The 11,198-nt window shown below is 39.8% G+C and overlaps 1 protein-coding gene across 2 annotated transcripts; it reads right to left on the reverse strand.

Annotated features, from left to right (window-relative positions):
• Positions 1–2,359: 2,359 nt before the first annotated feature.
• proza (protein Z, vitamin K-dependent plasma glycoprotein a) lies at positions 2,360–9,707 on the reverse strand. 2 transcript variants are annotated; one of them, XM_074656731.1, is made up of 9 exons: positions 9,521–9,707; positions 7,268–7,406; positions 5,935–6,089; positions 5,742–5,766; positions 5,551–5,664; positions 5,306–5,440; positions 3,716–3,831; positions 3,505–3,625; positions 2,360–3,366 (listed from the first exon to the last, which is right to left on the reverse strand). In XM_074656731.1, the coding sequence occupies exons 2-9, from the start codon at positions 7,344–7,346 to the stop codon at positions 2,828–2,830; spliced, it is 1,284 nt and encodes a 427-aa protein (XP_074512832.1). In that variant the 5' UTR covers positions 7,347–7,406; positions 9,521–9,707; the 3' UTR covers positions 2,360–2,827. The 2 variants fall into 2 exon arrangements, with proteins under 2 accessions (XP_074512832.1, XP_074512833.1); XM_074656732.1 differs by having other exon boundaries at positions 9,517–9,699.
• Between the last annotated feature and the right edge of the window lie 1,491 nt (positions 9,708–11,198).

The following is an 11,198-nucleotide window of genomic DNA, read 5'->3' on the forward strand; positions in this document are numbered from 1 at the left end:
TTCCATCTCATCATCTCTTTCTCTGCCTGTCAAACATCTCTCACTCTGTCCCTCTTTACCCCCTCTCCTGCTATATTTATTTCCCTCTCAGCATTCACGTCACAGCCTTATCTCCCTATTTTAGGTTTAATTCAGGGAATAGAATCAATCGTATGCAGCTGATCTTTGATATTTAAGTGATACATTAACACAGCCTGAATTCAGCAGCTCAGAGCGCACAGTTTAGCTGCTACCTTGCTCAGAGTGTGTTTATGTGTGTCTCCGTGTATATGTAAGCTTGAGCATATAAATGGAGCTGGCAGGACCAGAGAGCAGCACCAGACTCAGGAAGGAAGGAGCTCCTCTCAAATTAATCTCCACTGGACGGCCCAGCAAAAGGAGCACAGCCATTTTTGGGAGAAAGGAGCCATCTCCTAGGTGAGCGCCATGGCAACAGCCAACGTGGGCCCCAGCTTTCAGAGCTGTCCTTTTCAAGCGCCCGATCAGAAGTGGCAGGCCAGGTTTTTTTTTGTTATGTGGCGTCTCTTACTCTCTCTATCTCTCTCTCTCTCTCGCTCTCTCTCTCTTGCCCATTCTTCTGCCTCTCCTTTTCTCTTCCTGCATGACACGGTCCTGGCCTTGTTCACCAGGGAGGCTGTGAGAAGACTGCAGAGGGCGAGTGTCTGTGGGAAAATGTTGCCAGACAACACGGCGGTATGTGGCGGTGAAGGCAAGCTAATATCGTCTGGGACACAAAGGGACTAGTTGAGATACATTTTCAACTAGTTATATTAAGCTTATGAGAGCTGCAAGTCTGCACGTTTTAACACATCATCCACTCAAAACTTTAATCCCGCCAATACTTCGGTTTATGACACAGTGTTAATTAGAAAATGTTAGCATGCAAACACACTAAATGAAGAAGTAAACATGCTGTGTATTCCAATACCCATATGACCATACTTAGTATGCCAGAAAAAGATTTAGTATGTCCCAATACATAGCATGATTGCATGCGAAATTCCACACTAACAAGCTATTTAGTACACTAAAACAGTATGTGAGATATTTTAGTATGTCCGAAACCTTAGTATGAAACAAAGAGTACACTAATTGCATACTATTTCCAGTGAAATATTACAGTATACAACCACAACGCTGGACACTACAGTAAATATCTCACAATGCAATGCAGTATGGACGACAACATTCATAACGGACGTTGACGGACAGCTCTGTAACATCAATAATGCTTCAATTTAACTGTAAGTATAAGATTTCACTTTGCTAGTGCGTAGTATATATTTTTAATTAATTCAGAATTTGATTCTCACAAATCATCTTTTTGGTCTCACATGAGGTTGTCACAGGTTACCATGGTTACACGTCTCCAACCGGCAAGGAGGCCCTCAGGAAGAGACGACGTAAATTACAGTTCAGTGCGTCCGAAAAGATACATACTACTATTTATTCACACAAAGGTATGTTGAACGATAGTACACATATTGAGTATGTGATGCATAGTATGTGATTTCGGACGAAGTATGCAGTATGCCAAAAATACCAGGATGTCCTACTACATCCGGTCGCATTTTGCAGTATGCAAGCCAGCATGCTTTTCTGGCTATTCTGACCCACAATCCTCTGTGAAGTGGATATACCGTATGAGCAGGAGGGTCAAAGTTCAAGGCGCAATATGAAGAAGTAGTATATCCTAATTGTATGCATATACTGCATGCAACAGTACTTTGTAAGGACAGCTGCAGTACGTACTAAAAGTAAATGATACGAAAAAGTATGCGATGTGGATCATAGCCATGGTAAACATTATACCTGCTTAAGATCAGCATGTTAGCATTGTCGTTGTGAGCATGTAGCATGCTGACATAAGCACTGGATCAAAGCACCGCTGTGCAGCCTCGCAGCTGCATGAATGTACGTCTTGTTTTCTCTACATTTGGAAGAATATAGGTTTAATTTCTATTTGTATCACTATTGACATTATTTTACTTAGTGTGATAGTTATTCATTCCTTTTACATCTTAGTTTCATGCAGATGATGCTTGTGATGAGGCTGTAGTGAGTGAGCCCTTTTGTTTTTAAATATTAGTTTTGATTCTTTGTTCTGTTGTTTATTTGTTATAGATTATTTATTGTCTGCTAATGGCATGTTTTTGACCATAAATCCCTCAAAAACACAATGGTGCATCTCAAGGGGCCCACAACTCAAATTTTATAAATAAAAAGTTAAAATAAAATAAGTCTTATGAGCCCTGTGACATCTACTTATAATATCTCCTGATATTTCCAAATTATTCCTTAACATCTTCCAAGAAAAACTACTGTATTCCTCCTGAAACAATGACAGAACTGACATTAGGTGTGTTGTTAGGGTTTATTACATTCATAGAACAGTGATTACCAGTGTTACAGTGCACAAGTGTTAAAGTAGTCGCTAAATAGCACATCAAATAAAGGTTATTAAAAAGATATGTCCACGTTACAAAACACATGCTAAATAATTCACTGCATTTCTTGCTGCTTGTGATCCTCTGGTTCATAGATAAACGTACAGAAAGTGCTTCTCTGTTTGTGTTAACAGAGCGCCACCTTGTGGATAAATGAGGAAGTGCACAGAGACAGATGGGAAGCAATAACCTACATAGAGACTATATGGCTACTGTAGTTTTTCCATTAGGAGATTATTAAAAGACAGAAAGACAAAAGGTTGAGCTAGAAGCCCTCAATGAAAACGTTTATCTGATTCCCTGTTTTTAATATGTATTCACCTGCATTATAATATATTTTCCATAACCAATAACCTCCTTGTTCTCCCTGACTACCCCTCCTAACGTGAACCCATGAGAGGTCGCAGCCAGCCGAGGTAGCGCGACACTTTCTGGAAGACGTAACCTTGGCTGCAGTTGGCCCCCAGCGGCCGGCTGACGACCCCAGTGAGGAAGAACACCTTCCTGTACAGGGTGAGCAGGGGGCTGCCGGAGCTCATGGTGCAGTCGGCGTTGGCCCGGGGAGTGGTGCAGCCCATTTTATTGGTCATCAGGGTTGGGTGAGTCTCCACACACTGAGGCAGGCGGTTGTACGCGAGCTGGTTAAGTTTGAGCGAGCCCTCGAAAGCAGATCCCGAGCTGGGTTCCTTCCAGCCGGTGACGATGGTCGGGAGCTCTCCTGTCATCAGGATGCTCTCTGCAAAGTCTTTTTCTGGCACACAAGCAGCACTCACTTCCCTCGCAAAGGTGATGCGGTCGCGGAGCTCAATCACAGCCACGTCGTATTCGGGGCGATCTGCCACATAGCGCGGGTGGACGTGAACTAGTTTTACATACAGCGTCCGCTCTCCAACTTCAGACCTCACAGCGTCGCTCCTGCCTGAGGAGGTGCAGGTAAGACAAGACATTCAGGATGATGATGGTTCTCAAGCTCATGCACACATACTGACATGTAGAGCTGTAGAGTTGTAGCAGTAATAGTGGTAAAAGAATGATTTAATGTTTCTTCACTACTCACCGACCACCACCTGGAAGGAGCTGTATTTGTTGGCACACTGAGCTGAAGTCAAGACCAGGTTCTCCTTCAGAATGACACCACTACAGTAACCATCCTGGGACTCTGAGTTCTTCAGAAGAGCCTGCAAACAACACAATGACATGCAGAAATAAGATCCTGGTTTATTGTGACATGTAATGCGTAACAGTGTTGAGTGTGTTTGTGGTCCTACCTGCCAGGGACACTCCGTAGAAGTACAGCTAAGTCCTTCAAAGTTGCTGCGGACGTTGCTGGCCAGTCTGTTATCCCACTGACTCTGAGAGCTCACCTGACCGCAGGGATATCTGCCTGAAAGACGAATGTTTTTGCAGTCAAAAATAATGTAAAATTTGTGTTTTTAAATGCATTGTTAATAGTGTTTTATCATTTAAAGGAAGAAAGAAAAGGGAAATATCAGAAATGCTCCTTTTCGTCTCAGCCGGCTGAAGGGCGTGTCTGTGTTTGACTGACAGCTGCCGACAGTCTGAGCTCCAGTGTTGTGTCGGAGACGGTTTCCCCGTCGGTAAGTGTTTCCCTTTACCTAAATCTGAAACAATCCTTATCCATAACCCCAATCAGTTGTCTTCTGAGATGCTTAACCTGACCCCAACCTTACCCTAACCATAACCAGCCATCCCCGCTAACCTCCCCTAAGACCTAACCCCAACTGCAGAAAAGGGAACGGACTTCAACACAAGACGTGCGATGGCAACGGAACAAGAGAAAACGTAAAACAACTTTCGCTGTATCTTACAAGTTATGAGCAAGTAACATGCTGTTTAATATGCTGCAGCTAAATAGCCTGCAAATTGAAGGTAGCAGAGCACTTTTCCCGGTGGTGAATGTGGCTCGTTCTAGCCCCAGTTTGTACCTCTCATGTATTAGCATACATTTAGGTCAGAAAGGCTGTTTAAAAACACTTAATGCTGTTCTAATGGTAGTATCAGAATCCTCAAAGACTCTTCTAACCATCTGGATGAAAAAAATATTACGTCCACTGCACGTTAATAAAGATTTTTTTACCCATTTCCCAAGTTGTGTCTCCGTTTGGATCGTGTCAAGACCCCACAATTTGTGAAACTCTCGCCAGATGGTTAAAGGGTCACTTCGGTATTTTTCAACCTGGACCCTATTTTCCCATGTTTTTGTGTCTAAGTGACTAATGAGGACAACACTTTTTGAAATTGGTCCAGTATTGAGCCAGAACGCTGCAGCAGCCAGCCGCTGAACAAGCTGTAATGTAATCATTTAGGGGCAACCTGGTACCATCAGTTTACGTTCACTAAAAGTGCTTGTTTTTGCCACTGAAGCTCAGATTGTTATCATAAGTGTCTGACGACATTACGGAAAGGACCCTACAGAGAAATGAAACGTTTCATTGTTTCCAAATCAAAAACAAAGATGGCAGCCCAGATAGGCTACCTAGATAGGTAACAGATTCATTAAAGGCACAAACAGACTCGTTCAACAAGCTACTGTGCAGGACAAGACTTCATGTTTGTAAGATAAGAAGGAGACTATAGCAGGAAAGCTATTGTGGGTTGCTGTCCAAAGTCTGTGGCTCTTGTGTTGTGTAGCAGGCTGTTAGTCAGTGCGAACGTCTGCTCAGCGTCTGATAGAACGCTGACGTTACCGCTTTATGCAAAGATGAGATTGGCTGTATGGACACAAGCTCTCCGTCCACGTATACGGAGAACATGTGATTTACAGAGCAGATGTGTATGCTGTAGCATAAAAACACATTTGATTGGCAGTTGGACTCAAACACCGGAAACAGACGTACCTACAGGGTCACACTTATTCTTGTCTGTGCGGCTGAGCTTCCATCCGATGGCGCAGGAGCACTCGTAGGACGTGTAGCCCGGTTTGCAGAACTGTGAGCAGCCCTTGTCCTTTTCCAGGGGGCACAGAGTCTGGTCTGCATCGTGGAAACAGAAAGAGGAAGTTTTGCAGCACTCACACACCAAATGAGAAGTGAATTAACGACAACGATCACGCGGCAACTTGCCGACACCTCCTCCTCCTCACCTTGTTCACAGTGGACCCCTGTGAAACCAGACTTGCAGACGCAGTCGTAGCCTCCCACGCTGTCAGAACACATGGCTCCATTCTTGCAGGGGTTCTCTGCACACTGGTCTCCGTCTAAACACAGACAGCAGGTCTATGAGAAGATGTAATGTACTGCTAATGATGGAAAATCATTTTAACGCAGCACTTACCAACGTAGACGGCCCAGAAGATATCCTGCGGGAGAAAATATGCATGATAAGTGCACAGTCGAAGCTGCACAAGCCTGCACGTCATTTCCACAGTGCATTCATGAAATAGAGGGAAAATATAGACAAAGCAAAGAGGAGGTTTGAGGTGAGAAAGAAACAGGGAGGGAGTTGACAGTGAAGTCCTGGAGCTCACCGTGCGGTACGAGTCCTGGAAGAGCTTTCTGGCCTCCTCGTAGGTGCACAGTTTCTCCATGCAAACCTGCTCCACGTTGGCAGACGGGTTACTGCCGTCGACGTTCCTCTTCTGACGGGAGATCAGCGAGCTCGCCTGCTGCTTGTCCAAGAACACTGGAGGAACCGTTAATATCTCAGCTGGCTCATCCACAACAGACTGAACTACAGTGTGAAGTCTATAAAGAGGCTTGAAGCTGCACAGATCTTGTGTGATTGATTAGCAACTACAGTTTTTGAGAGTTTTATAAAATAGTAGCATTGACATTCTCACCATTTTGCTGATTTACAGATACAAAGATTTGTTTGCTTATTTCCATTTCATAGCATTAGAAAATGAATTATTTGCCACGGTTACCGTTTTACTTGGTCTCTGGAACTTTTGATGGGCATACAGTATATTCACATTGAGCTTTTTTTTACCAGAAATTTAGATTCAGATTTATTGGTTTAAAGCTATTAAATATTGATTGATCGGCAGAAAAAAACTAATAGCTAACTATTTTGATAACACAACAATCACTTTTTCACAATTTCTCAAGTAAAAATGCCCTAAATCCTCTAGTTCCTGCTTCTCACGTGTGAGTATTTGAAGCTTTTCTGTTTTACTTCATTGTAAACTGAATATCTTTGGGTTTTGGACTATAAACCAAACAATGAATTGAGAAAATAACAAATTTATTATGAAAATAATCATCACTTGCTGTCCTACATTTATTTATTTATTTATTTGATAGGGCTATTACATGTAGGCATTGTTGCACTTCTTTAAAGTACAACCGATGCAATGTATATAGGACTACTAGCCGTAGCTAATTTGCAGACCTTGTCCCTGGTTTGATTTTTAAGAAAAAATAAAAACATCTAATACCACATCGTACATTACAATCAATTTACACATGCATGTTCCCAATCAATAATCAGTGATCAAAGGTTTGGTTTGATTTCAGCCAGTGTTTCACCTTCTCATTAAACGTTTTTAGGTCAGGTCGTATTTTAAACCTAAGCTTTACTATCCAACAACATAAGAAAAGGTTGTGCCGTGAAACAAGACAAAAATAAACAAATCTGCAACCAATAATCAGAACTAAACCAAATCTCATCCACTGATGTTAAAGCTCCTATTTGATAAAGCCACCACCAACACAGCAGAGAGACTCTGACATGTCATTTACTCAGCACGCTGCCATCTTGACCTCCTTTTAATTCCTCACTTCTCTTTCCTCTCTCTAGAGCTCAGATTACACCGCTGTCGAGCTCTGCAGCCCCATCTGGCTCCACGTCGACTCTCTCACCTGAGTTGGGGGTCAGAACGGCTGCCGCGGCCGCCGCCAGCAGACACAGCAGAGCGCCAGATGTGGTCCAGGAGCTCATGGTGACACTGAAGCGTGATCTGAGTCAAGATGACGGTGCAGCAGAGATCAATGTGTTCTCCTGCAAATATAACAAACAGAAGAGATGTTTTTTTTACACATAAAAGAATGATCAGTCACTTCCACAGTGAGGCATACAGCTTATTAATTAAACACTGGTGTCGGATTGGTACTCGGTATCAGCAGATACCCAAAGCCCAGGTATCGGTATCGGGACTGAAAAAGTTGGATCAGTGCATCCCTAGTTTTAATCCTCCTGAATCTATATGTTTTTTATGTAAAGTATGTATGTTGTTGTCTTTAAGGCCGCAACTAATGATTATTTTCATTGTCAATTAATCTGTTGAATATTTTCTCGATTAATCGATTAGTTGTTTGGTCTATAAAATGTCAGAAAATAGTGAAAAAGTGTTTCCCAAAGCCCTAGATGACGTCCTCAAATGTCTCCTTTTGTCCACAAATCAAAGATATTCAGTTTACTGTCACAGAGGAGTAAAGAAACCAGAAAATATTCACATTTAAGAAGCTGGAAAAAAAAAAAATGTCCTTCTTTTTTTTTTTACACAAACCGATTCATTGATTATCAAATTAGTCAGCGATTAACATAATAGTTGACAACTAATCGATTAATCTTTGCAGCTCTAATTTTAGTTATTATTTTGGTATTATTTTGGTATTATTTTTTAAACACATTAAAAATCGAGTGTTTGAAGCCGACGTTATAGGGGAAAATATTCAGATCTAGTTGCCATACTTTGTTTCTGAAGCAAAAAAATAAGACATTTGTTTTTCTAATAGATTATCGTGCGATTATACTATGATATAAATTATCATAAAGATATATTTATTATTGAATGGCATAGTCACGATACTTTAAGCCAAGCATCAAACATATATTGTAGGCAAAAGCCATTTTAAGAAAACAAATAAATCTGTCTCAATTAAACACTGGTATTGGATCGGTACTCAGTATATTGGCCGATACCCAAAGCCCAGGTATCGCTTTCAGTATCGGGACTGAAAAAGTTGGATTGGTGCATCCCTAAAAAAATGTTTGCAGAAGGTCTGACATTCATCACTTTACTTCAAAACATCTAGAAACACATTATCTCTATTTTTCATTTTAAAGAATCTGCCTAACATGCTCAGGTTTATGGAGGACAGAACCTGCCAAAATAAAAAATAAATGAATAAATTACTTGATAAATAAATAAATAAATAAATAAATATATCATTAAATGCAGCAAAAATAATATTAAAAAATAAATGTGCTAAAGCTACCAGCTATATGAGTCAGTATCGGCCCAATATAGGATCCAGTATCTGAATGGGTAATACTAATATAAAATAATAAATAATATTAATTAAAATGTAAGCCAATTCACACCGCCCAGCCCCAATGACATGTAATACCATGTTGTAAATGTGACTAAATCCTCATTATTATTATTATTATTATTATTATAGTGTTTTATTTCATTAATAATATATGAGTACCCAGTAGATGACCTCATGCTGTTTTATCATCAGTGATTGTGCAGTTTTTTTCTGCAGCTGCCATATTGAATGGGCCTTTTATTTGTTTACACATTGTAAACAAACACAGAAAACCAATTAAAGAATCTAATTAACGATTTCAGTATCGGAATGGGTAATATTAATATAAATAATAAATAATATTAATTCAAATTTAAGCCAATTCCCACCGCCTACCCCCAATGACATGTAATATCATGTTGTAAATGTGACTAAATCCTTAATATTATTATTTTTTATTTCTGCAGCTGTCATATTGAAATGGCCTTTTATTTGTTTACACATTGTAAACAAACACTTGAAGAGCAATTAAAGAATCTAATTAACGTTTTCAGTGCAGACAGTCAGCAGATCAGCACAATGTGTTCATTAGATGCTTTCTGTCTATCTGCGTAGCTCAGCCTGGTAGCATCTAGCTTAGCTCATGTTGGGCTGCAGATCAGAGGAGACAGAATCCTCTGTGTGATGATCAGAATGTTGCTTCTCTACAATCTGCAACAATGTTTCATCATGAAAGCGACAAAAGATACATTTAAATATTTACATATGCGACTCTGTTTTCAGGGCGGGTCCAACATGTTTATGAGTAACGGTACAAAACAATAACAACAATAACAATAAGAGGTGCTCGGTACCTACTGGATCAAGGTACCGGTCTGGTTCTGGTTCTGGTTCTGGTCCCTCTCTGCCTACAGCCTCCTGCACGGATCCGGCCAAAGATGCTGTCTCTTGAACGGGCCTATCGATCCAGAATAATAAAGGATGATGATGATGACCACATCCGAGGCTGCTAACTGTTTGTACTGACTGAGAGGAGCCATCAGAGGGAGCTGTAACACTGAGCTGAGGGTCACTGTGCAGGACAGGATGTTGACCAGTGGAGGAAGGAACCTGATCAAATAAAACATTAATTAATACATCAATTAATTAATCGATAAATAAATAAGTCATTATGTATAGCAAAAATAATATTAAAAAAATAAATTAATAGATAAATAAATTACTCGATAAATAAATAAATATGTCAAAGCAGGTGGCAAAATCATATTAAAAATTAATATAGCTATTAATTAATTGATAACATTTGACATAAACTGATATTTCTGTTTTAATTTGATTCTTTAATTAATTAAATAAATTTATCATTGTATTAATTCTCTTATTTATTTACTCTTCTGTTTAATTTTCCCTTTTATTTATGTATGTGTTTATTTTTATTAACTTTTAATTTTATTTATTTATTTTTGCATTTATTCTTTATATATATATAAAAATATGATAAAAAAAAGTTATTTTATAAAACGGTCGCTATACATGAGACAGGTAATCTGATAAAAATAATCATTGCCAACTGATGCTTTAATTCCATTATTTATATATGTATATATATATATATATATATACATATACATATATATGTATATGTATATATATATATATATATATACATATACATATATATATATTAAACGTAATGCACAGGACATGAACAGCAGTCTCCTGGATGAAAGCCTTGTGTTTGTTGGACCCAACCCCCTCCCCTCCCACCTGCCATGTGTGTCTCTTTTGCTCTTTAAACTACGTCACCACAGCACTTTCCCAGAGCGTTTAATATTGACGCGGATGGGTTTACATTGTAGTTAATGGAAAGCCTACTGCGTCTCATACCGACGCAAAAGGGTGTCTTGTGCGTTGGTATCTAACGCCGACGGCCGTGACAAAGCGTCGGTATTTGACGCCCTGGGAATGAGCTGTGGGGTTCGAAGGGATCCCAATATAAATCTGAGGGGTCACCAAGTGATTACAGGAATTATTTTTTATAAAATATTTTTTCTTGTGAAATATGGATACTTTCACCTCTTCGGACATTTGAAAAACCTCGTCATCTGTATTGAAAAACTCTGGTTGAACTACTCATGACTTCACCCACATAGAGGCCATAAACTGTGATGAGGAGTAGGCTATTAGTTTGGAAGCTGCTTCATAATCTTTAGCTTTGGTTTAGCATATGTTTTTTGCAGAAATATACGCATATTTGCTGTAAAACCATTGCTAAATTCCTCCACACTGTGATCAGAATCAGGAACTCCTCTGATGTGCACACTTGATCAAACAAAATGGGATGCTATCTGCTGTGATCAATAGCTTAATCTTAAATGCAAACAAACACACTCAAGTCTAGACAACTGCAAACAGCCAGCGACCAGATTGGAGCTCTACACAAATCAGCTAAAGCAGACAAAGTGGACCTGAGGATTAGATGGAAACTGTTGAGAAACTGAGGGCAGAGAGGATGAGAAGTTTTTGGCACAATGAA

The sequence above is a fragment of the Sebastes fasciatus genome, chromosome 13 (genome assembly GCF_043250625.1).
Source record: "Sebastes fasciatus isolate fSebFas1 chromosome 13, fSebFas1.pri, whole genome shotgun sequence".
NCBI lineage: Eukaryota > Metazoa > Chordata > Actinopteri > Perciformes > Sebastidae > Sebastes > Sebastes fasciatus.